At 39.5% G+C, this 27,560-nt stretch overlaps 1 protein-coding gene across 3 annotated transcripts; it reads right to left on the reverse strand.

Moving 5' to 3' along the window:
• On the reverse strand, window positions 1-27,302 carry LOC148820045 (aftiphilin-like). Of its 3 annotated transcripts, XM_088934009.1 has the most exons (10): window positions 27,119-27,302; window positions 18,912-20,847; window positions 11,394-11,545; window positions 10,519-10,645; window positions 10,018-10,074; window positions 8,812-8,925; window positions 7,688-7,748; window positions 6,012-6,095; window positions 2,419-2,542; window positions 1-1,169 (listed from the first exon to the last, which is right to left on the reverse strand). In XM_088934009.1, the coding sequence occupies exons 2-10, from the start codon at window positions 20,811-20,813 to the stop codon at window positions 1,025-1,027; spliced, it is 2,766 nt and encodes a 921-aa protein (XP_088790135.1). In that variant the 5' UTR covers window positions 20,814-20,847; window positions 27,119-27,302; the 3' UTR covers window positions 1-1,024. The 3 variants fall into 3 exon arrangements, with proteins under 3 accessions (XP_088790135.1, XP_088790136.1, XP_088790137.1); XM_088934010.1 differs by lacking the exon at window positions 6,012-6,095 and having other exon boundaries at window positions 27,119-27,301; XM_088934011.1 differs by lacking the exons at window positions 1-1,169; window positions 2,419-2,542; window positions 6,012-6,095 and adding an exon at window positions 4,568-4,675 and having other exon boundaries at window positions 27,119-27,301.
• Between the last annotated feature and the right edge of the window lie 258 nt (window positions 27,303-27,560).

The raw sequence follows: 27,560 nt of genomic DNA on the forward strand, positions 1-27,560 counted from the left end.
TTCCTCTTAAATTATTTTAATTTGTGTACACTAAAAGTAAAATTTACACACTAAAGTCTGAAAAGAACCTGGGCATGCATATTCACCTTTTTACAGGCTCCTCAGTGTATCGTTTTTCCATAGGAATTTTCCTCTTACATTTACAGTCCATAGTTTTACTGTACACAGCCTAAAACCACAGCGAACTATGATTACATCCATCTTACCTTTAAAATGTGCAAAATCCTCATTAAAACAAGTACAGTGGTAAAAAGAAAGAGAAAACAAAAATGCAAAACACCTGTAACATTATCAGCTTGTAACCAGAGACAACGACGCAGTAATTGGTCCCTCATTCCCTGTCATTTGAGTTGATTATCATCATCATAAACTTCTTACATTGATTTCTATTGATCATTCCAGACCAGTGGCATGAACCAGAAATTAAAAAAACAAGCCCTTATGAAAGGAGCGCTACTGATAATGGCTGCATACAGCCATCTGCTAATGCCAGAATGTGAAGAGGCAAGCAGCTACTGCTCATAAATATCAAGCCTGGTCCTTAATGAACAAAACCATAAAGACAGAACTTGAACAGATTTCTTCTTAAAAAAAAAGGATAAGGATAAAATCTACACGCAGTAAAAGAAACATAAAACTTAAGGAGGCGATTAACACAACAAGAAACATTCACCTGGATTTCGCAGGCAGTGCGGCTTTCAAGTTGTTTTTTTTAAAATCACACCTTCTAGGAAGCATGTGAACCAGTGTTTTTGCTCACAAAGAAACGTTTACACCCCCCAGCACAGCAACAAAAAGAAAAATCTTCAAAAAATGTTGATCCCTGATTATTTACAGATTGATTCTACTAATATAAACATGACTTTTAGGACTTCAGTATATAAATAAATATACATTTTTATTAATATTCTATTTATAGCGTTTCCAGAGATACCGGTCAAGAAATCACCTTGAATGCTTAGATATTTCAGGAAGTGGGTAAGGATTTATTAAAAGTACTATAAAAGCGGTGGGGGCGGCTGCGTCAGTCCGCGGGCTCCTGCTGTGTGCTCAGCGGGGTGAGGGTGGCAGGGAACATCAGCACTTTGGCCTGCATGAACGACAGGTCAGGGAGGCTGGCGATCACCTTGGCCGCCTCCTCGCTCAGGTTCTCGTCCTTCTTGGGCTTCCTACAAGGAGAGCAGCGAATGTTAACACTTGATGTCTCCTTCTGTTCGTTTATTATTCCTTTATTTTGTCTCCCAGTGTTTACTTCCCTCTGAATAATGGAAAGAATGTTGCAGCCCCTTAACAGATCTGAGGACAACAGTCTGCAGATTTCTCCATCAGGGATGGCTCCACCTAGTGGTGCAAAATCTACATTGAAAGACAGCTGCAGTCTTTGCACAACTGAAGTGGAGACTTTTTTAAAAAAAAGAAAGATTAGGATCTTCAGTTATTTTTGTTATTCTCTCCCGATTGGAACAGGCAATGTGTGTTTTTCATGGCCTTTGGCTCTCCCACCTTCAAGCCATTCTTGTAACACACCACAGGCTACACAGCCCTGAGCTGGGAGTCCACCACTGGCTGAAGTGCAGGCACGTCCCTCATAGACCACGCCATACACCTGCAGAGCCCTGGCCTGCCCTCAGCAGCTTTGTTTACCACTAATGACTACGAGGGCGTGCCTGTTGTAAAGCCCACAGAATAAACTGAAGTATCCAAAATGAAGTGTGTTAACTCCTGTAAATTAATGGAATTCTACATGAAATGGTCTCACAGTCACAGAGTTAAGGAATTGCATAGGAAACTGACGCAGAACTGGTGTCTAAACTTCTTTTGAAATGATCTATGCTTGTATATATTCAACTCAAGTGGAATAGATTTCAGCTATTTCTAATGCAGAACATCAATTAAAAAAACTTCCAAAAACACTGTTAGTGTTTTTTTCAGTAGACAGTGCACAGTAGAGATTTCTTCTAAATGTGCAGTCTTAGGAATAAGCAGTGAGACGTGGTTTCAGGTATACCTTTACAGAATGGGTAACAGAAATGGACACAGAAACAACAGATTGGAAGTCGAGATAAGTGAGATATGAATAAAAGAAAATCTAGTGCTTTCTCTCTGACTGAAGACAAACTCTTCAGGACAATTTCGTCTAAAGCATTTGTTCCACCTTTAAAATTAAGAAATGCACAAATTGAAATCCCCTATATTTATAAGAGTAAGGAATTCATTTTCATTACTGCCAGATATGTGTCATCATTAAAGCTGAAGGCAATACTTTAAAAGGTGGAAGGAACAACTGATTGCGAAGGGAGGTCAAAGCAGTTGCTGAATTGCTGACAGACCCAACCATGTAAATACGCAGGGACTGAGGGGCCCCTGTTCCTGAACCTTCGGCCACACGTTTCTGCCCACACTCCTCCCCAGGTCTACCTTGCAGATGTGCTCGTCTTCTCCACTGTGGACATCAGCCTGGCGAAGGCGTCCACCACGCGGCTGGACGTGCTGCTGCTCTCCAGTTTAGCGGTGGTCAGTTCATAAAGCTCGGGGTCTACACCTTCGCAAAGGGGCAGACAGTCAGAATGCAAATTCAACACATTTGATAGCTTGCAAATATTGTTTTTGGGTGTTCATTTTTTTTTTTGAACAAACACCTTAGCAAAACAAAACTGCAAAACTGCAAGGGTTTCTGTAAACATCTGGCCAATGTTAAAAGCACAGACCCATCATGCTTTCTGCCGTAATCTCCATCAAGACAGTGGGAGCTCAGCAGTTTCTGGTACTCTATTTTATAGGAGAATAAGAAAAATGGAACCACGTGGAATACAAGCCATGGAGGGAAGGGGAAAAAAAGCAAACCACATGCAATAAAGGAAGATCCATGGTCAACAGATCAGACAAAAATATTAACCCAAATGCCTTTGGTGTCTTAATCTGGATGTCTCTAGTATGGGAAGGAAGATAAATTGTACTTACATAAGAGGAGTATTTCCACAGTGGATCTGGAGGTCAAGCCGCCAGATTTCAGACCCCAAGAAATAGGAAAGATCTATCTGGACCGTATAAATACATATAATTCTCAAAAAGAAGAAGAAAACCGAAGGGGTATTTTAAAGAAAAAAAAAAACACATGATCCTTCCATATTCCACTTGCTTGTTTTGTCCATACTTTCTTTTTAGAAAAAATGAATGCCTTTTGAAAATGGGACCATCAAAAGTGAATGCGAGTATGATTAATGTAGCACTATGGAAGATCTTCCATAATTACACAGATGCTTGCATTTTTCTTTTCCCTGTGCACGGAGACATATCACAAGGAACCTGGTGTTATAAGATGCTTCCTACACCAACATTCCATTGGGCCTGGGACTGGATGGATTGGATTGTGTTTCGGTACTCTTTAACACTTTTACCGAGTTTCCCTAAGCACCACCCCTTTAACGGAATATGTAAGGGACCTACATAATATAAAAACAACAACGCTAGTTTGACTCACCACCTTTACCTTCACTTTGCTCAATGTGCAGAGGAATACATCCTCTAAAATCTCTCTTTGCACGGTCAAAACTAATAAAACGTAAAAAACAAATTAACCTTCCAATCCTGAATACAATCAGAAAGAGAGGGGAAAATGAATGTTGTGCTTTATAACAATATAATACAGGACTCCTGGAATTTCATTGTAGATACCAAATATACCCTCTTTATTGCACCCAAGAAGAATGAATCTCCTTGCGGTTTATGATAATGACCCAAAAATTGTCATCCAAAAACTCACATTTACCATCCAAGAAAATGCTCCTTATTTAGATATCTCTTGGATTTCCGAGGGCATTCAATGTGCAATTACAAAGATTCTTTATTGAGAAATTAACATTAATTTCTTGTGTTAAGACGTGTGTGTGCACGTTCCCTCTTGCGTACAACTACAGCATTAACCATTAAAATATCAATTAAAAACAACTTTACTGGGAGAAATGGTCAAGTGATTGAGAGGTCCTCTCTAGTTCTCAACACTTGAGAGAAATGGCACTAAATTTTCATGTACAGCAGTTTCTTTTAACGTGACAGATGTTTACAGAACAGCACATATGCAGTTTTAATTTAGAACGCAGGCACATTAATATAAAACTGTCCATTAGACGTCTATATTCAAACTTATGCTATAAATAAAAACATAACCTATGACAGACCCCATGAAGGTACTTTAATGAAAGGAAATGAAATGTTTTAGTTGTAGTTCTTGCAACAAACTCTTTTTCAATAGACTATCATAACATGTTTGTACCCAAGTTTTTATTAATAAATCATTTATTCAAGTAGAAATGATTGCTTTCAGTCACTGAAGGCAATCCTGAACAACCAGTAAAATGGGTGACATTGATTACAATGTACCCATAAAAACTGTGAAAGACTGGATATACTGAATATATTTAAACCAAGAGGCAGAGCCCACAACAGTTTCACTCTGTAATATGGCTTCAGTATTTGTGTTCCTGATTTAAGAAGTTAGTAGGAAATCCAATGAAAGTAAACTCAAAAGAGAAAAGAAAACTTAAGACAGGGCACATCTAAAAACGGAAAAAAAAAGTTTTATTATGCATGTATTATAATTTGTACTTAACTTGTAAGCCTACACAAACACCTCAACTTCATGAAAAGGTAATTGGCTAAATCTTCACAAGACAACCTACAAGGATATAAAATATTCTGCATTTGTAATCTACATTAAGAATGAAGACAAAACTGTCAGTGTCACGGCAACCATTTCTTTCAGAATGGGTTACTTGGAAAATACTGATCACTGGCCTGGAACCTTGATGGGGTCTACCATTGGAAAACCTGAAATACAGCAACTACCACTTTGTCCAAAAACATAACCCACGTTAGTACACATGAAGCACACGGCACAGAAAAACACAGAAACGATTCTAAGACGAAGGCATGGCTTCTCCAAAAACCAGAATGAACAAATAATCCCAGTTTGCATGTGGGAACATATACAGTTGCAGACTGAATTGTACTGGCATCCTACAATATTACTCATGAAATATTACTCTTAAGACAATAATTGCTTGACCCTTTCTATACTTATTGAACACTTATCCATCTTTGTAGATGGTAAAGATTGCTAGTAAATTAATGTTTCCCTTATTTCCATGATTTCCTACACATCCATAGAGTTATAGAAATTAGTATTATTATATTAGCTTATAGCTGAAATTGGTCAATAAGTACAATAACATTTACTTTTCATCTCTACCTGTATTTGATTTTTTTTACTAGACCGAGATATTAAATACATGGTCACAAAGAACTATAAATTATTAAAATTATTGTTAATTAATTTGATTGACACTCTGTGCCAAAACTGACTTACATTTTTTCCCCAATTACATTAAATACAGTTGTACTTTCTCCTTAGGAAATTACAGGAAGATGCCTTGATTTGAACTCATAATTTTCCAAGCAGAGTCCAGCGTCCTCCTCCAGTTTTCATTCTTCCTCTGATTTTCGTGACTTAATTTAACTAATTATAAGAATAATCTGCCTCTTAGGGTCTTAGTCAGCCAGTCAGTCAATTCAGAGATGCCTGTAAATACACACAGCTCCAGGCCTCCCAAGGTCTAAGGGTACCTTTTTCTGGCTACAGAGATCTGACAAATAAGGAAAGGTCCACCAACACAGGTCCAACTTGTGCAATCGACTGCTTGATCCACACAGTGAAACACTGCGCATAACAAAATCCAATGAAAGATAAGCTAATGCATCACAGATGAACTCCTCGACTATTCATCTGTTTTTTTTAATGCTAATGTTTCTTTCCTCGAGCCTGCCAGAAGGCTGTGCTCAGTAGCGCAGGATGCACAGTATCGCCCTGCCTGGCTGCCCCCTTGCTGTGTGGTGCCTGGGAGCCCGCGCTGGTTTTTGGGCAAGCCTTGCGTCAGATAAAGTGACCTCAGAGAGTCAGCAGAGCAGGAGCTTGTTAAGAGCCGAGAAAGCCGTGGCCGAACCACGCTGCTGACCTGGGATAGTGGTGGTGCTGCTAGAGCTAGAGTCATCCACGGGCCCAAAGAAATCGAGGTTCAGAAGAGTGGAACCCCCGCTAGCTTGAATTTCAGTGACCGTGTCGGAAGACAGCCATAGAGAAGATATGCCAGGGCAGGGGGTTATGTGTAAAAAGGGGTAAGACACATACTTGAACATGCAGGTTATCATTAGTAAGAAAAGACTAGGCTGTTAATTAAAACAATCTACAACAAGCTTTCAGTAGTAGTCAGCAATACTTAGGTTAGGCGCAGAGTAAAGTCAACATTGTATTAATATAAATTTAAGATCATAGACAAAGCAAAATGTGATTAAATACTAAAGATTTGCTTTTTACAAGAATTTGCATTTATTGCATCAGTTATGCAGCATTTCCATGAATAGATTGAAGATTTACTTAATTAATGTGACATTAAAGGGAAACAATATAATGTGAAACAAAAACTGTAAACCTTTAAGACTTAGAAACTTTATTTAGAGGTTACGCAAACAGATTAGTGTATGAAATATAGTTCCCCTTTAATTGTAAACAAAAAAATAAAGATACAGTTAAAAGATAAGTTGTTAAAGAGAACACACAGCAAGTTTAACACACACGACAAGAGCAAGAGTCCATCCAGGCTTTCCTTCATAACCTGTATCATCTCTTGCAGAGCATCTACAATTCTCTTTCAGCAGTCAGTCAAACTTGGTTTTTGCTGGAAGGTCTTCTGAAGAACCAAGGTTGAATCTTAAAGGCTATGAAATAGATAAGCTTGAAAGGAATATACTTCTGAATCCTGTCTTTTCTTATTTTGATTTACTAATGCTGTACCCATGAAATGTAATGTGGCCAATGTAATATTTTAAAAAGAAACTAATGATTTTACTGCTTGCACAACTCATAAATTGAACAAAATAACACCTCAACCAAAAACTATTCCATAAACTTCTTGTCCAGCCTAGTGGTGATTACATACACTGCTGTGCAACAGTCTTAGATAATTTGCATTGTTTTAGTCTTTTCCCTCATTTTTTTCCTTTTTAATGAATCAATTCAACTGTGATCAACTACTGAAGTTGTAGCTATTTGTTTTCAGACAGCTGATAGATCTGTGTTCTGGGATATAAAAAGTAACCTTTTAGCTTTATGGAAGTCTAGAGAGTAACCAATGACCAGGACAAGAAACACCTCATAATGAGTAATTAGACTGGGAAGGTAAATGTGATGGACTAGCAACATACCTGGTACTCAAATATAGCTTATCTTGCATTGTGAATTCTAAGACATTAAGAGTTAAAGATTTCTAAATGATAAGTCTAATTTCTTTTTGTCTAAACTAGGCTGTATTCATACCAGTCAAAGCTGTTATAACTATTCTTCTCTAGAAGGCTTTGAGTAAACTGTTGATGCTCATAACTTGCATATATTGTACTGTATCTCTTGGTGGTATCTAACAAGTCCGCGGCTTTTGCACAGCAGTGTATTATAAACCTTTATTTTTATAAACTGTTGAGCAATAAGGAAATAAGTGGGGCACGAGGTGAAGAAAGAAAGCCTGAATTCCCACAGTGGAAGAGTAAGAAATGAAACGTCAGCAGAGAGAGTTCTGTCTGAACTGGGTTGCTTTCTTAACTCTAGCCCTGGTGCTAGAGGCTCTACGGAGAGACGTACCATCTAGAGGGTTAGTAAGGCCACTGCTACTCCAGTCAAACTGGACGGGTGGGAGGGTCTCCTGAAAGGGAACAGCAACACGGTGTTAGAGCCGCGAAGCTGTCTGGAGCTGCCCTGCGCTGCGCGCCTGATGCGCGACTGGAACGGAAAAATAAAATCTCTCGCACAGGAAAAAAAAAACAAGACTGAAATCTAAGATTGCAGGGACTATAAAGGAAACATCAGCTTTAGCAGGATTGTGTCGCATTTTTGATATTTCTCGACGAGCGGAGGGTAACATCGTTCAAAAAATGTCATGAATGTGGGGCACCCAGATGATTTTGTTTTCATCGCCATGATACGCTCATAATGCTAGGGATCCATCCTGAACAAGGCCTGTTCTCAGCAACGATGGTTTCACTGGCCACGTTTCACTTACTTCTCCTTTCCCTTTGAAAGACCTAATACGCCTTCCTAACAAAATATATTTTGCATTCAGTTTTCAATTTACATCTCGACAAAGCTTTTCTAGTTGCTTTACACACACTGGCCAAAAAAGTCTTCTAGCACAGAAGAAGGAGAGTCCCAGTCACACTCCCAGGGCTGTTCTTTATAGCATGTGTATATTGAGCAAACTACACTACATATTTACTTACGGAAGATGGCTAACAAAAAGAGCTCATCTAGACCATTAATCAAAGGATATGAATCTAATGCACTTTCCTGAAATATCCCAGTTCACATCAGCCCCAGCCCCTCAAGCTGGTTAATGACTCTCTACTGGCAATTAATAGTGAGGAACGTTTTCACAAGCATGCTTGTTTCTGATCGGCACCGTTATTCCTACTTAGTAAGTCAGAAATAGATTTAATGTCGTGTTCTAAGAACTATTCGTGACTTTTGAGTGCTTTGTACAGTCTTCCTTCAGTAGTCTGTTACACATACTAAACGTTTCAAACATGTTGATGAGCTGATAGTAGTTTCTATGAAACATGCAATCGTGATTGGCTTTACCTGAAAAGGGCTCTTGAGTGTAGCGCAGGATGGACTCTAAGATCCAGTTGCTACAGGTTCAAGCCTAGGTTATGTCATATCAAACAGTTAACCAAGGTCTCTCTTAAATGGGGGTGTGCAGTTTTTCATACCTGGGTTTGATCGGCACTCATTTCTGGGGACACAGGAGGTGCTTGTGCTATTGAAGCAATCTTCTCTGCAGCTGAAATTGGTTTCACAGGTTCTTTGGTGGGCTCCAACATACCCTAAAAATTAGAGAACAAAACGGGATGTTTGTTAGCATCTAAAGGCTCTTCAAAGGTTTTCTTAGAACTGATATACCTTACAATAGCTCTGATAAGAAGAGCTCTAAGAAGCTGTTGCACTGCCACTATTCGGTGGGCAAACTTAAGGGTCTAGCTTAACATTCACAACAGCAAGCCACTCTACACCCACTCTATTGACTGAAGTCCCTTCTCTGATGGATCATCACACAGATAGTTTCCAAAATGTTTCAAGCTGTTATAAAAACTGAGATGGATATTCAGATAAAAACCTGACTATCCAGCAAATGGAAGAAAAGAAAACAGAATTCAATATTAAGATGTCAGAACCTCAATTTATATGCATTTCTGAAGCACAACAGTATTTTCCTCATCCCAAAATCAATTATGTTATTAATATTTCAAATTGCATCTGCAGCACTTTAGCAAGGTTTAATAACTATAAGAGCTGACTAATTGTCCCACTGTAACTTTTTAAATAAATGTGTATTTTTCAACGGGTAACAGTTGTTTTTAATATATTTGCTCACACTGTTTAAGCACCATCTGTACTTCAGACCGACACAAGTACAGACACCGATGTTCTGAATGAGATGTTGGTAATATGTTTAATATAAATGGACTTGATCCGTTTCATTATTTAAGTATATATAAATTGAAATGCAAATACAGTAAAAAACACTGGTCTTTTATTCTGAAGGGTTTATGATAACTTGCTTGGTTTAACTTAACTATCCAAAACATGTCAATGTATCTTCTAAAATGAGCCCACCCTTCAAAAACAAAAATGTATCTCAAGTGCCATGTTTAAATTGAGTCAAATTGCTTTAATTTTAGGATTTTTGCAGCAAAAGTATATTAACAACTTAATACCTTCAACCTGAGGTCAGACTCCAGAAAAAAAAATACAATTAGCATGGACCAAAATCAGCTTGAACAACACAACTTATTTAAAAAAATGATGCCTTGTGGGCAGCAAAACTAAAAAAGTGAGCAAAACTGAAAGGGAGCTGAAAACCGCTCTGTGGGATCCACTGCATGCAAGCCTAACAGTGAGCAGAAAGAAGGACTCACCAGACTAGCTGCGTACATGGGTACTATGACAGGTTGCTTCTTCTGCCCTGTGAACAGCTAAGAAATAAAACACAGGGTTGATGCTAGAGTGACAGAATTCAATGACAGCAACGTAGAAGAGGACATGCATAGGGAAACTTGTAACATACGATACAGAAAACCACATTAAAAAGGCTGCTCCAAGCAGTTTAGAAAGGCTAAAATCCTCTTATATGTTTAGAACTGTTGTTTTAGAAGCCATAAAATACTTAATTCAGAAAAAAGAAAACACGGTTGTATACATGATCCCCCAAAGAGAGTGGCATAAGCAAAATAAAAAGATGCCATGTTCCTTAAAAGATACCTCGGCACTTTGCCTACATATCACACAGCACACAAGAAGCTTCTTTGCAATGTCCAGAAGCAACAGATGGCTTGCACTCAACCACAGTAAAAACCTGCAGCCGAGGCAGGCCAGGGTTCTGCCGTTCCCATACCAAGTGAAAAGAGCCCTAGACTTACTATGTTCCTAGTGTCGATCCCCAGGGAGCAGAGCAGCTTTTTGTTGCTGTGGGAGCCACCCCACTGGTACCTCAGTCCATAGGCATCGTGGACGTCCTGCAGCTCTCTCCACACGTACAGCAGCTCCCTGCGCAGCCACCACACATCACAAGGCACACCGTCACAACACGGCATCATGTGACCCAACCACCCCGGCTCACAGAAGCGCACCGACTCCCATCCGGCATTCCATTAGCCAGGGTCTCCCCCGCCCCCCCCCCCCGCCGCGGATTAAAAATCAGCACAGCCCTTTGAGCTCAAAAGCCAGGCCCTTGACTGGCTGTGGGAACAGCAACTACAGACAAACCCATCCTCATCACTTGCAGTAGAAGGGACAGAATCAGTGCTTCCTATAGTGCACATGACACTATGAAGTGCTGTTATCAATGCACGACTGCGAGTTAGTGAGAGGCGTCTGGGCTCCAGCTCCATGGATCTCCTGCTATAGTGGTGAATGCTATAATTCAGCATTATATCTGTCTGCAAAAAAAGTGTTTTTTTATTTTAACCAAGAACCTTTAAACTTTAGTGTCGGCAATCACATTGCAAAAGTTATCTAAACATTTCTACGAGTTTCATTGTGATTTTAAAATTTTAAATGAGCTGACAAAAAGGCAGGAAAAGCAATGTGTTCTTTCAGGTTGCCCATATGGATGGGTAATATATCCATCTCAGTATTGCTGAAGATTGGTTCCTCGTTATGGCAAATGTAACACCATCCTCTGTAGCTCTGTTAAGAGTGAAATGTGACATTAATGACAAGAGGGGGTAGGAGGGTTACTTTACAGTAAGCAATCAAAGCTGTTCCAGCATCCAGAAATGAAGAGGACCCTCACCCGTGTGGCGTTAAGGTCTTGTCCGGCTCGGATGGCTGCTCCCCTAGTTCCAGCAGGGTCTTCAGAGAAGGGATGTCTTCATCAGCTTCGGGAACGGGCGCTGAATGAAAGCTCGCTTGGAAAAGTCGCTCCAGGCGACTCACCAAAGACGTCTACAGGAGACAAACACAAGCCTTATTGTTGCTGTGCTTCTAAGCCCGGTTTATTCTACATGCTTTAGAAACATGTGAGATAACTGGCTCAGGGATGCAGGAATCCTCGTGTGGCCTTGAAGCAACTTGGGGCAAAGGCTGGTTGAAAAAAGAAACAAATTTAAACAGGCTACAGAAAATGGGCTGCAAAAGGAGAAAACACCAAAACATAAAAACCAGGAGGGACATTTAATCATGTTGTCATAACAAAAAGAGTAAATGCTGTTGATGGAAATCACAGGTCTACTCTTTACATAAAGGATATGGATACATGCCTTTTTTTTCCTTCAAGGGATGGGAATACAGAATATTCCAATTATTTCCATATATACTGAAACAAACAGATAAAGAACTTAAAAGTCTCATTTATATTGGTGGTATTAATTTTAAACTGCAACTTACATTTCTTCTCCACTGACAACCTGGTATTAAAAACTGAATCCCTGCTCCTAATTCCATCGCAATAGCATTGTAATTCAATACAATTAAGGGATCACTGTAGGATTTGTATGAACCACATGGAGGAATAATTGTCACAACCTGTTTAAGTCATTCAGGGGAACGACACAATCTTCTTCTGATAAAAGGGGACACAGAAAAAGCAAAATGGCGATTCCATTACTAATTTGGGAAAGATGCTGAAAAAGCCAAGTAGTGTTATAATAGAGCATAGAAGATTCGCTATTCTCTGAACTACTGTAACCATCTACAATTAAAAAAACAGAGAAATGAAATCCTTACAGAACTGAATGACCACAGAGGATGTCCCTGATGAACACCAAGCCTGTATTTACCTTCACAGCTAAAAGAATGCACCACGCTGGGTCAACTGTCTGCATTGTGCTGCTGAAGCTTGTATTGCCAGCAGAGAGAAAGCAGGCATCGATGGACAGAGAATTGAGAAAAATAACATTAGCAGAACAATGAGGCCTCCTCCTGGGCCTCATTGCAGCAGAGTGGTTGAATATAGTAAACACTAAAACCTGCACTACAGCTGACTGACTATAGGACCCTGCTGTACTAGAAACCACTGCAAGAACGATTGTATCTGTCATGACTGGACTGACTCAGGGCTTCAGAAACAAACAGCAGTTTGAATGCGTGTAGACTGTGAACAAAAAGTGTTAGATTTTGGACTTAATCCATTAAAAGATGGAAAAGTGCCTGAAAGTTTGAGGATGATGATCCTCACTTCTGGTAGAGGTGCAGTAGGCCCAAGGAAAATCTCATCCTTTCAGCATTTCCCTACCTGTAAGTGTGCTCATGGCGTGGCACTGCAATCTAGGAATGGAGAGAAGCTGATGCAAATGGGCTGTGTGAACAACGTCCTTTAACCTACATAATTTTACACATCCTTCAATGTTCAATCCAAGGTTTCTAATAATCACTCATTAAAACTAAACTACAAATGAACACGAAGAACACAACCTTTTGATCTTTTTTAGGACTCTGCAAGACAGTCCAAAATAATATAATAAAATATATTTTTGGTATTTCTCATCAGTCCTGCAGGAGAATGCTGTTGGGTGTGCCACAATACCGCACAGGCAACCAGAAACACAGACGTGACGATTCACAAGGAGATCAAATCCAGCCCATTGTGTTCAGCCATTGAGAATAAAAACCAGTAAAAAGTATGGCAGTGCAACAAGACGGGCTGTGCTACCAATTCACCTTTGCTTTAGCTGTTTCACAGCTACGTATTAATTTAGTAGCAGCACTAGAAATATCACTCATTTTTCAGTTAATAGAAGTGTTTGATTACTCAGAGACCCGAGCCAACTTTAAACAAAACCCTTCTGTCATCGGTGCCAAAAGAAAAGGGACTTTGCTCTGTTCTGCTACCACATTGTGTAACAGGTGGACAAAAGAGTGACCAACTGCTCCCATAGAAAGGATAAAGCAAGCAGGCTGAGTAGACACTGAATACGCTGCACAGAGTCAACCCTGTAGATGTACACAAGTGACAGATAATCCTTTTTGGAAGGACTCCATAACAAGCAATCAAGTGAAGTACTGGCTACTGTTGGAGGGGCATTGATTAGTACAAACTTCAAGAATCCCCTTTAAGAAAAAGATAAATCTGTGTACTGTATCTTTCCTCCTAGCAGACCGACTAAATCATTTTTTTAGAAAGCTCCAAAACCGTATGTGACAGGGATCTAAATGTGTAAATTAGGAGAATTTAAACAAGTTTCTCAGTGAAACTCCTGGACCAAGGCAGAACTCCTGGCAAAGTTCACTGGTTGTTTGCAGTGTGTTTGGTGTCTCACAGCCTGTTGGACAACCTTAAGAATCAAAACATTCAACACTGTAACGGTGATGTTTCACCACTAAGGGGCACCAATGACACTCTCAAAAGTATGAATCTGAGAATTTCTAAAAATAAGCCAGAATTGTTTTAAAACGTTTAAATTAGCTTTGATCAAAGCAATGGTTTGAAGTATTTGGGTTTTTTTTTCCTTAAGCAGATTTATTTTTCTTGAGAGAACTAACTATTCACTATTAAAAATATAAGAAAGGTTACTTGGGAGAAGCTGCTATTTGGGAATTTGTGCTAATATGTCTGGTTAGTTTATTAATGCAAAAAGGATCTCCAAGCACATAAAACACAACAATGAAAAATACAATCAGTTTACTGTAATCATATCAAAAATGCTCTTCATAGCATATCAGATACACTGATATTCTTCTTGTGCTTTTATACTAATAAACCTGAACCATCTTATCTTCAACCTACAGTTTTGCTATAAATTTGAGGGGACCACACACAACTATAGTGAATAGTTATTTTTTACTAATCCCCTCACAGTACAAAACTAGGTGAAACAGCAACTCTGTGGTCTTCTATAATCACAGCATCCTGGAGGCCACTGTATTGCCCATATCAATGTGGGTACAGTCATGAGTGAAATGTCACATGCCACTCAGCACAAAGATGAGCAGATGATGAAGCCCGTTTTACTGTAAAACTCTATATTGCAGCAACAAAAAAGGAAAGAAAAGTACGCTTCAGTGTACCTGTATATGAATACGTTAGATTGTAGATTGTATTGTGCTTCAATGAGAGTAACGCATCCCTGTAAAATTAAAAGACAAAAAACCAAGGTGTGGCCCTTCTGCCCCCTGGCAGGACTAAGTATCTCATATTGATCTTTATATTTATATATTTTTCGAAATAAATATAAAGATAAATACAAAGATCAATGAAAATGTACTTGATAAGCTGTCACTCCATATTGGCAGGTAGTCCTAGTTTTTGCCAGCTACATGAATGCTACATGAAAGAGAGGACTTAAGCCACCTCATCTACATGCAGAACACACTACACACCAGATGACTTACAGTACAGTACCTTGTCTGTAATTACAAGGTACTGTACTGTGATTAATGGATTAATGAGAACAAAATCAAACCAGAGGTGTGAAATCTTAATTTTTTGGAGATGATCCCTTTCAATGACTTCTACTTAATTAAAATATACTTTAATTAATAGTATATACTGCATATACATAATGAAATTATCCTAACTGAATTTAAACCAAAAGTTAAAACAAGTTGGTAGTGATCCACCTGTAGTGATCCTACTTTTCTAGGCACCTGAAATCACCTTTACATGGCTTGGCACCTCAATACCTGTCTGAACTTTTATCGCCCTACTCCCCACCTCGCAACCTCCGCTCTTCAAATTCTGCCCTCCTTACTGTCCCCCAAGCCCGTCTACATTGTATGGGCGACAGGGCCTTCTCCTGCTATGCCCCCAAGCTCTGGAACTCTTTGCCCAAGGATATTAGAGAGTCACCTTCTGTAAACTCCTTCAAATCCAGACTCAAAACCTTCTTCTTCAGAAAAGCCTTTACTTAACTGGTTCCATTCTTCACCCCTCTGCTCTTCTTAATACCACCTTCCATGGTCTCCTCTATTGTTATTGTTGTATTGTTGTAATTATAATTGTCTCCTATCTTGTGAAATCTTCTTATTTATTGTTGTAGTCTTCTTATTTATTGTTATTGTCATCCTGTAAAGCGCTTTGAGAAGCCACCTTTAAAGGCGCTATATAAAATAAAGTTTATTATTATTATTATTATTATTATTATTACTAGTGGTTAACCAACTGTAAGTAAATGACTTTCATGACCAATTAAACAACTAAACAACAGAACAGTGAAGCCAGAAAGTCCAGTGGCTTTGGAGGACAGGGAACGGCCTTCACTAACTTAAAAACACAGAATATGATTTTCATCCTTTTACAAGAGGAGCTGAATTAAAACCAATATAAAGCAGAGATAAGCGACACAGACAGGCAAATTCCTCATAATCATAGAAGACAGCAAAGCCTTTGTCATTCAGTGATCCAAACCTCTTCTTTCCAAGGATATGACCCCTAAATATTCTTTTTTTTCCCTTTAAGCTGCAGTACATGGACCTATTCTGTCAATTACAACATCTCCTATAATTGAAGTCTGGGGTCATTAGGCAGAGTAAGCATTATGCACTTAAGAACTTTTTTAATGATATAGCAAGTCCACCCAGTGTCCTTAAAATGAAGGGCGTTCATTGACCACAGTAAAAAGCTTAAGTATTGGGTCAGCAAAAACAAATTTGTGATTTTGCAACAAATAACATTATTATAACATGGTTAAACATACAAAATAACGCCCAATAACAAAAGCTAAAATTCTATCCTTCTGCCTCATATTAACCTTTTAATAAAATGCAAATTTTGTTAGCACACAGCAAAAATGAGTAATTTCACTTCTGTCTCCCAATACTTATACTTCTCATCATAACAGGGATACAAGGCTAACAATCACTTTCAAACATACACAAATTGAAACACATTTATACATGAAATGTACTGGTGCTTTAGTGACGCTTTTTTAAATTTAAACAGACTTGCAGGTGTTTGCATAGCCTAATTAAAAAAGAAAACTAGAATCTGAGCATGAAAACTTTTATGCCTTCCATACTTCAGCAGTACACACACAAAGATCTCTCATTTTATTACATTTCAGCAAACATTTAAAGTTTGTTTCTTGTCTAATTTCAGAGTGCAAATTTGCTATCACAGCCATTAAGCTGCAAAGTGTCTATGACATTTCAGACACCTTAATGGTTATATAAAAATCAGAAAAACACCCCAAAACAATGACAAAGGCAAACAAAAATTAACAGACTGGAAAAAATACTGCTCCTCTGTCACAGGCTGATGTTATATAAAGACTGAATTTGAATGAAGGCTAGGTATGTGCAATATAATGGAACATATTTGCATAGTAATTTATGTACTGCAGTTAATTTGTGAAATATGTTGCACCACTTACATTTTAAATACGAATTACCCAAAGTATTACAGAAATTGCAGAAAAACGTGCAGTATCTGAATCTAACACAGAATACGAGAGTGATGCCAATGCAGGAGACGACTGAGATGACAGCAGAGGTTAGTATGCAGCACGAGGCTTACGATTTTCTCAAAGTAATCGTAATAAATGAATTTACACAGGATTCATGACTTAGGATCATATGCAATATAGCATTGACAATTTTATACAAATACAAACATAAGCTGTTAATGTTGAATTTACTATATTATGTATATAATTATATACAATATATCATAATACTGAATGAAATGTTATAATAGATGTCATTATAAGAACTAATTACCTGTGTTTATGAATTAATTATCATGTCTGTGACACAGATAGGTATGTTACACCTTCACATAGACTACAACAGAGCATATTTTCTTCATATGATAACCGCAATGACTGACCAGTATTCTGGAAGGCAGCATCTTTACACTGTAAAAGCAGCTGACCACACAAACAATACAGATCAATGAGAAATACACTGCAGTACAGCTGGGACTGATATTGCTTTTATTTTAGCATAACAAGCAAATTGCTTCCTAAGGCTATACATAAAGAACGGAACACAGAAATGGCATTAATAAATGAACATGGTCTTGTTGGAGGGAGACTATAGTCACCTCTACTTAAGAGTTCAGGAAGACAATCTGCTTATTCTGCACAGTAAAACCTAAAGAATTTCCAAGGCTTTCTGTTTTTTAAAAACAGATCAATACTGCTATTGAGGTTGCTTAGAAGCTCCAATTCTTGTCAGATGCTCAACCAGCAGATTCATTTCCACACCACCAGTACAGACAGGCGACACAGATACATCGTCCATAAGTTTAAACAAAGTTCTTCTTACTTCCCATGCCCAAGATATTATTATAAATAATAATCATAATCATAATAATAATAACAACAGTTTATTGCATCTTCTGACTTTAAGTTCCATCAAAGGTGGGTTATGAAAGTGATTCCTTGGGTTTAAATAGGAAAAAATGAAAAGGCTCTGTCAGGGTTACTGTGAATGTAATGTTATTGGGCTTCAGAAAACTAACATTCAATCTGTCCCACCCCCCTGCCCCACAACATTTCTACACCACAAACCTTGAAATCATCTTTTCACATTTTGTTTTCTGGAAAATTAAGACACAATGACAACACAATGATCACAATGATGGGAGGAAACCACAAAGAGCTTAGATAAGTACAAAAGTAAGAGGAAAATACTGACTTAAATCACTACTAACTAATGAAGAAAAAAGTGTTAGTCATTATGGACAAATCCATAAAATATCTACAACTCCTTCATAAACCGGAATTTTGAATTCTATAGATATAGGCTTGGAAGAAACAGATGCACATCAATAACAGAAAACATGCTTGCAAAGGTATTCTGTGAGTCAGACTGAAAGGCTGTTGTGAATACAAGCAGCACTCACAGATGGTATGAATGAAATCAACAATAAACAACAACCCACTCAGCATAACACAAAGAAACAAAAAACACTGGAATTGGTAATCATGAAACTTCAAGACAGTTCAGCGTCCTAACAAGCTGTAATGAAGTGACAACAGCTACTCCTCTTCTTATTTTAACCCTCCTAGAGATCCTGTTTACATGTCTTATGGAACTAAAAAATCCTTTCTAAGGTCTGAATATAAAGTACATGATAAGACATCTAAAGTTCACATTCAGATTCTTTAAATCACTAATGTATACAAAGATTAATCCACAGAATCTAAAATTTGCTTTAAAATAAACTTATGTTTTATCGGTATATTGGAGATTTTTTTAAAATCTTCCATTCAGGCTAGAAAAGATAATTATAACACTGTATTTTGTAAATATGTATATTCTGGATTTGTCTTACCTTTTATGTATAATTATTTTCAATTGGAGCTTAGGGCACACACACAAACAATGTCCCCCAGACAAAGTGAGTGGAATCCCCTATACAAACACTTACTTTCTGGGCTTCCTGTTGCGTGTCGGGGCTCGGCGTGCTGTCCGCACCCTGAAAAGCAAAGGAAGACTGGTCCTTCCTGCAGGTCAGTGGGCTGCCTGAAGAGGTCACTGCCATGGTACTGCTGGACGTCTCTCCTTCCACCAAATCACTGGGCTGATCCTGCCCAAACGCTGCCCAAGAGTCACCCCCGCTCTGGTCCTGCTCTCCAAAAGCGTTCCAGCCCACATCCTGACTCCCACGGGCAGAGCTGAAGTCTGCAAAGCCATCGCTGCCAGCGAAATCAGCAAATTCCTCCTCACCGTCTTTTGGTTTGTAGGCTTCACCAAAATCCCCAAAATCTCCTTCATCTTTTGATTCTTCACAAGGGTCTTTGTTGACATCAGCACTGTCACCCTGGTTTTCAAACTGACCTGGTAGACCAAGTGAATCATGGTCAACCACAGGCTGGCTAAAGTCTGCAAAATCCTGACTGTCAAAAGACACCGTTCCCCCAAAATCGCCAAAATCTTCATCCTCTGGCTCCTTCGCCTGCTCTGCCAAATCTGTTGTTTCCAGGTTCTGGGCAGCTGTAATCCCTTCGGAAAAAGGCAGTGAAGGAGCACTATTGGTCATGCTGAATTCTCCAAAATCCTCCAGCCCATCGGGAGAGGCAGCCTGACAGAAAGAAGCAAACTCCTCACTAATTGATGCACTTGTGCTTCTGACTGCGGACTCCCCTTCCCACTCCTCGTCTTCAGCCTCCTGCATGGTGGCTGTCTGGCCAGATCCCCCGTCCACGCGGCCTGAGGATAAATTGTTACTACTCCCACAAAAATTGGATTCCTCAGCCCCGGTTTCCTGTCCTCTGTTTTGAGTGTCCGCTTGATCTGTACTGTATAGCACACCAACAGGCTGATGTACAGCTTCACATTCAGCTCCTTGGTGCTCCCGTCCATATACAGCTTGTTCTGTGTCCTCCACTATCTCAGAGCCCTTTTCCCCATTGCTTAAGCTTTCTGTGTCATCAGCTAGAGATTTCGAGGGATGAGCCTCTGTCTCTCCGACTCCATCACTGTCTGAGCTTACCCCAGCAAGCGCAGGGAGGTGAAGATCATTAACACTATGTGCCACAGAGCTATCCTGGCCGGTCAGTGATTCCTCTTGGCTTGAGCCTTCTCTGTGAGGCTCTCTTGCCTCTGTAGACTGGGTGCTGTCAGCAGATGCGTCAGCACTGGGGATAGAGGAGAAATCAGCAAATTTGTCCTCAGGAGTAGGAGGAGAGAAGGCTAATCTTGATTCAGAGCTGATGTGTTTCTGTCCCACTGAGTCAGTAAAACCAGCCAGCCTCCCAGCTGCCTGAGGTAGGGAGTCCTGCATGTCAAATCCCGCAAACCCATTTGTGAGAATTTCCGTGGTCATGCCACCATTGCAGTCCAGGGCCTGGTGTGTCTGGTGTTTGATATCAGTTCTACTACTCACCTCTGCAGTGGAACAGTTCAAAAAAACGTCTGTGTTATTTTGGTCTGCCAGCCTTTTCATTTCCTCTTTATAAACAGTATCCTCGTTGATGACAGGCTTAGTGGATGTAGATATGTCATTGCTGGTGCCAATTTCTACACTGCAGAGGCCAGCGTCAGCTGATTTGGATATCTCCTCACCGGTGTCCCTGTCTTTACCAAAGGGCCCTGGGCTGAAGTCTGCAAAGCCATCGACATGGTTGGAGAAGTCTTTCTCTGGCAAGAAGTGGTTGGGGGGCACAACGTCTGCTCTAGAGGCGCTAGGTGAGTCGAAATCCGTGAGGCTGACGCTGGAGGAAACCCCGGAAAAGCCCCCAAACTCTCCAAACTCATCATCGTCCTCTTCTGCCCCATCGTCCAGAGGGGGCGGGGAAGAGGAGTACATTCGGATCACTTCTGGCTCCATGGTCCCACTGTCTCTCGAGGCGACAAACACAGACCTGCAGGGAGAAAAACCGTTAACTCATATTCAGTTCATTCCTAAACAGCACAGGTTCAAAACAATTTAAAAAATCAGAGCTTTGTAAAAGCTTATTTTACAGTGTTGTTCTTGTCTGTTTAAATAGCTGTTTAAAGCACACAATTTGCTAAGCATATGCTGGCCTCAACCTACCACTTATGTGGTTAACCATACTGAAGATTTTCATCTCCTTTTGCACCACAATCAGGATTAAGTACACTCTATGAATAGGCTACCTCATGCAATTGTGATACAGTCACAGATATTTGAGAGATAGGATTTAGCAGTACCTACTGTATAGTAGCACAAACAGAAACTGCCTATTCTTCTGATAGAATCATAATTGCAGGGACAGTATATCACAACATTTTTCACGTTAATTCTGCAAATTAAAGTCACCTGACCACAGGTCCACATGTAAAGATAGATTAATATACACATCACTACATAACTTCTAAGTCTGGAAACTTATAGTACCTGTGTTAAGGACTTTATAAAAAAAAATCACACTCATTTCTCATTCATGATAATCTGATTTAGGCTAAACACAGCATGCAAAATCTAACTTTTCATGAGCCAATATGCAAAGCTATAATGGTGTCTATCAGCTCCACCCCATCAGTGTTGTTACCGGCTAGTCAGTCATGCCTGCTACCCTCTAAGGGTCCTTCTGCCTCCCTTGCTGCTCCAGGGCTGTCACTTCCTGATGGAGCCGAACACTCCACCCTCTCCTCCTATCACAGTTAGCTCCATGCTCCATGCTGACAAGCCCTGGTAATGGTGAAACAGCTGTCCCTGACTGCTAACTTCGACTTTCTTTATGTGATGTGGAATTAGAAGTCTAATTAGATGATTCAGCTTTTCAGCAGAGTGATATGGTAATAGCTGTTGCTAATTCTCATAATTAATGGCAACTGCGTGCTCTGAAAACACACGACAACGCTGCAAGGTGAACCTTCTAGTACGCCCTCTCCTCTAGGTGCATCTCCACATCACCCTGACTGAAATGTCTTTTTGACGTACTTATAATTTGTGTCATCCAGCAGAAAAAAACTTTGACAAAATATATTATGTTTCAATTTTTCCACTAAACATCATCACTACACAATATGCAACACAACACAGTTTTAATCCATTTACCCGTATCCTGATCCCTGATTTGCATTAAGAGTTATTATGGGTACAGCACAATTATTGTGCTCCTGCAGCACAAACCAAGCTTCTCTCATGGACAATCAGCACCCTTTCTCTTTGAAATAAAGGTTTTATTAAGGCCTCTTAATTAACATGGTTAAGACATTTTGCTAGTCAAGTAATGAAGGTAAACCCTCTGTGATCTAATTTACAGATGGCCACGCTAATCAGAGTGAAAATGTCGAGCCTGTAGTTTGTTCATCACTTTAATTATATTAAAGGCTTCCATTCACTGCAACTTAAAAGAGGCTTCAATTCAGTGGAAACCCATCAACTTCATTACAACAAATTAACATGCTCCCAGCTCACAGGGGTTTTTACTCTAATCTGCAGACAGCGGTAGGTGATAGTCAAGGTTTGAAAACTGAAGCTTTCTGATGCATGTCCCTTCCTATATGTTAACTATCCATTAAAAAGGATTACCTTTCATACTTGGAAAAACATTTTAAATATTAATTCTTCTTCCAGGTCAGTAGCTGTACAGAAACACCCACTGTAGTGGTCCAGCCTGTTTAACAGGAACTTAAAAACTTTGTGACAGTGAGATGCTTGCACCACCTAAAACCTACCTGCAAGATAAGCCTGTATGTAGGAGTGGCTTCTTCCAGTACATTAACAGCTAGAGTCATGCCTGCCTTAAAACTGAATTTACTGAAACCTGTTATACCAAGATGTGAATACTGCTTTTATGCTATCGTATTTTTTCCATCAGACATGTTCTCATAAGTTTCTATGTTTGTCCCAAGGATCTAATACACAGAAGTGGCCAATTACCTTTAGTGGTATAAGTGATCTTTAAAATAGTCTTAACCTTGAATTCAGCTTAAAAAAAATTAACAATGGTCAATTAATTATTTATGAGCAGGCTTTCTAAAATCACTAGTAAACAACAGTCCAAGCAGTATTAAAACGTCTGGACCTCCCATGGGCAAATACATTAATGTTATTAAAGGGACACCCAGTTTCAATTTATAATAAGAATTGGTTAGGAGAACTTGTGAAAGATGTTCAAATACAAGACTCTCACACTGACACATTATCATCCAAAAAATCAGTCTCACGTTTTAAGGATCACAGATTTGTGTGGCATAGTGCTCACTGTGAAGGAGGTCTGTCCTTTCTTAAGTAGCTTTGAAAACGATGGAACCAGAGCAAAACCAAATTGACAGTTTTATTTTATAAAACTGATCTTTGATTCTGAAAAAATAAGAATGAATAAGAGACCCAGCTGACCCAGTTTTTTTGGGTTAATTGATCTTATCCACATTTCTCAAAAGACGTGATGATATCAGCTTCGACAACATGGCTGGTAGCTCGTTCCAGATTCCCACAGTCTTTTGTGTAACGAAGAGCCACCTGTTCTCAGTTTTAAATACACTTCCCTTTAGTTCCTTTAGTGTCCCGTGTTTTGTGTTTCACTTTTGATGAAGAGAGCTGCTGGTTACAAAGGCACATAAATACAAAGTCGGCAATCTACCTGCGTAAAACACTAGACCTAGATTTTACCACTGAACACAAGAAAAGGCCATTTTCAGCAACATGGCAGGAAAAAGATAAAAATATCACCATTTTTTATTTGGGTCTTGGTACTCTCTTATAATTTTAAACTGCTCAGGCTCTGTGCTTTATTAATGAGTCTTGTTGAAGAATGGAAAGTCAAGTGTGAACTGTACTCTCAAACTACCTTTTAACAAACACAATAAAAGGTCAAGCACAGAAAAGGAATGTACTGTATTGTGAATATAAACCCATACTGTCTCTGTGAGTTAAGCAATTCCACAACAATGAGAATTACCCAAACTACAGTCTGACAGCACATAAAGAAAATGTAATTGTTAGTAAATCCTATCAATTAGCAAAAACACAAGGTACCTGTACCTTAATAGTCATGGTCTATGGGTTAATCAGAACTTTTCAGCAGAACACCCAGACCAGCTGTACCTGTAATGACTAGTTCCTGGTGGAGGGGTCTCAGGAAATACAAAACTACCCCAGAAACATTAGATGCAAAACATTGGCCCAATATGGAAACAAACCCAACACCCAAAATTGGATACTTTGTCTACCCAAATATGTCAATTGAGAACAAAATCTCATTTGCAATGACAACGTGTTTTATACCCAGGGCAATATACTGGAGTGGCCCCTAGAAAGTGCCTTGCTCAGGGGTGTAACAGCCCACCCAGGATATGAGTTTGCAGCCCTCCAGTATGGAGTACAGAACTGTATCCACACTGCTGCAGTAGCATAACACTAAATATTTCTACCTATGTCTTCCTATTCAAGGTCATTACATCAATTCTCTGTGACAATTATTACATAAAAAGGTTACAAATGAGAGAAGACCTTTTTGTCTTGATTCTTTGATTTTAGAACTTCTTCATACCATCTTCAACAACTTATAAACCCAAGCCCAAAGCCATAAAATAGACCACAGGGCTTACATATCAATTTTTTACTTTGACCTCTGCCACCTGCTAAGAGAAATAATACACAATAGTAATCTTCACCACTTTGAAACATTTAATTTAATTTTAATTAGGCTTTGTTTGCAGCTTGAGAAGATGGTAACAAAAATAGAGTAGACACTCTATACTTCAGTGGTTAACAGACTCCGGAGCCTTCTAAATATTTCAGGTGATTCTTCTGCCTCTCCTGGTTAAAATGTTTAGACCTGTGGTTCTTTTGTGCTGTAGTATTCAGTATTACTAATCACCTGAGCCTAGAACCATACCACACTGCACTGAAATTATACTTTTTTCATGTAACTCAAGTAGCTCTGCTAAACTTTTTGTTAAGATGAACTTTTTTCTATTTAATTTCTTTATTCCTTTTTAGAACCACTCATGTGCCTCATTTTCTACCGAATCATGTGGTATTATTTTGGAGACTTTGGACAGATGAGCTGTGCGGCTGAAAAAAAAAATGCAAGAAATGTACATTTTTGTATGTGAAAGTGCAACAAAGTTGAAACATTTTCTAAGTCTCCACACTGCTGTTTGCTTGGATTGAATCATGACGAAAATAGGACAACAAAGCATGGAGTCGATTTCTGGTCTCAAATCTCATCCTGAAGGAACTTTGTGCTACAGCTTCACACATGCAGTGATGAATCCTCCTTCTCACAAAACTGCTGCATTCTTCAGTTGTTACTTTGAGTCTTATTACAAACAACACACAGATATCTCACAAATAGGTTTGAGGCATGTGACCTTAGAAATGAAAATGCAGGCCCATACACTTTGACCAAGAGAAGCAGTATACTTACAAACCAGAAAAGTGGGGGAAAAAAGATAACAGACATATTTATACAATTCCTGACTGACAAAACATGATGTCAAGATGTAAATAGTATAAATATTGGGGAAATAGGGGTATCCCATTAGGAAGATCCTTTCATTTCTAAGTGCTAAATTACCCTTTTCACTTCCTCATGAACACATATAAAACCTACACAAAAACCTAATTTACGCTTTCATTTCTGTTTGATTTTTTTAACGTGTTACCTTTTCCTTTTACTTCTGAAACTGCACAAATATTTTTAATTCATTGCTCTAGAAACATGTTGTTACAATGACATTCCATGTCACTGCAGACAGGGGTGACTGAAAAGCACCTGTGTTGTGGATGGAGACAGAGGAATTACAGAATCATGTGTACAAACTGAAAATAATTCCCCAGGGGCTGAGGTTGCGGTATCATTTTATATGGAAATCATTATTAGTCACTTGCAAAGGCAAAGATCTGGGCTGCAAGTCTAAAACTATTCCAACATACTGCAACTCCAGGTAGCATCCCAACTTCTAGGTGAAACTCTTCTATATCAAAACAAAACTAAAAATGTTATCCTGTGCTGGAGCCAAAACTACTTTCATCAGTTTCACACCTACACATGATCTTGTACACAAACCATGCAAGTCTGGGCAAAATTTACAATGCTTTGATGCACATTGGGAAAAAGAGCTGAGGCAAAACCAAATGGGACTGTGCAGGAACCTTCATCTGGCCCAGGGAGATCGCTAAGCTTGTCAAAATGAAATTGGAACTTTAAAAAAATATATATAAAGATTGCGTTACTTCGGTTCTCGGCCGATCTATTGAAGTGGAAGGCAGGGGAAAATATTAACCACCTGCAGTCCAATTCTTGCAGCTAGTATTTTCTTAATACCGAGTGTAATAATGGTAAAGTTCTGCGCGACTCCCTTAACTGCTACACCTGACAAATACGAACTTCCGGGAAACGAGACTGGACTGAGTGACAATAAAACAGAATTTACTTTTGAGCTGTTTCATGGAATTGCTGGTATTAAACTGCACTGTAAAAACTGATCAAATGCGACGGCTTAGTACACACAGTCAGGTGTTTATCAGTGAGACAACGAAGTCGAATAGAAACGTGCTTCCAGCGCACAAAACCTTCATGTGGCGTAAATGTGACTCACGGATAGCGTTTTAGTACTAAAACAATGTCGACAAAACCTGTCGACACTCAAAACGTGGCCCCGTTTGCATCTAATATTACTTAGCAGGACCGTTGACAGAATGTTACTCTGTGACAGCTGTCATACAAGGCTTCCGCGGCGCCCAAGCCACTCGTCATTTAAGCAAAACAAAGTTGAAATATCGTTTCAAATACTAATCAAAGCGTTCCGTCTGGGACAGACCACTTGTCTTGGTCAAACACGGCCATAAAAAACGGCACAAAAGCGGAAGCTGGCTGTGTCATCTTGTGCATTAAGGGACTCCGATTAGGCCTTAACCTGGACTTTCAGACGGGGAGGGGGGTTTAGTACGCAACGCGCTACAAAAAACAATTTCGAAAAATAAAAGGAGGAACGACTAGCCCCCACCTCCCCACAAGACAACCTTCCTGGACACTGAAACCCGGCTCAGCATTCACAGCAGAGGAGGCAGTCTTTCATTTTTAACGAGATCTCCGGGTCACATTTCGGTTTCCAAATGCCCTGTGTTTGCATCAGTACTAAAGGAATACCCCCTCCCCTCCCTCTCCATATCCTGGTTGGCTGTCAGTACACACAGAATGATAATTAGCGTACCTTCAGATGTCACCAGGCAATTCTCATGGTTCAGATGCTACGGGTCCACGCCATGGGCTGACGGTCAGGCCTAGACCCAGAACGCCGAATTCCTGAGCTTGTTTTCAGTGTAAATGAAGGTTAAAAGCCGGCTCGGATACGCTCAGTTTTCCCTTTCCTCGCAGCCCCAGTCCCTTTTACCCAGCATGCAACAGGAGCGGTAAAGCAAAGAACCCAGGGTTGCCCTCGGAGTCGTCACTTCCGGCAGGGGTTGGCGGAGTTGAGGTTGGGTTTGCAGGGTGACTTTCGGTGGACGACATTCCGGGCTGTTTTGTTTTCCCTGACAGTCCGCCCTCTGATCTCTCGTGTGTTTCGTTTATTCCCAAAGCAAGTGGAAATTCGTGCTCGGGGCCTGTAGAGATTGGGTGGAACACTCAGCAACGTCAGGACTTTTAATAAAACA

The sequence above is a fragment of the Atractosteus spatula genome, chromosome 15, assembly GCF_055471065.1.
Source record: "Atractosteus spatula isolate fAtrSpa1 chromosome 15, fAtrSpa1.hap1, whole genome shotgun sequence".
In the NCBI taxonomy this organism is placed as follows: Eukaryota; Metazoa; Chordata; class Actinopteri; order Semionotiformes; family Lepisosteidae; genus Atractosteus; species Atractosteus spatula.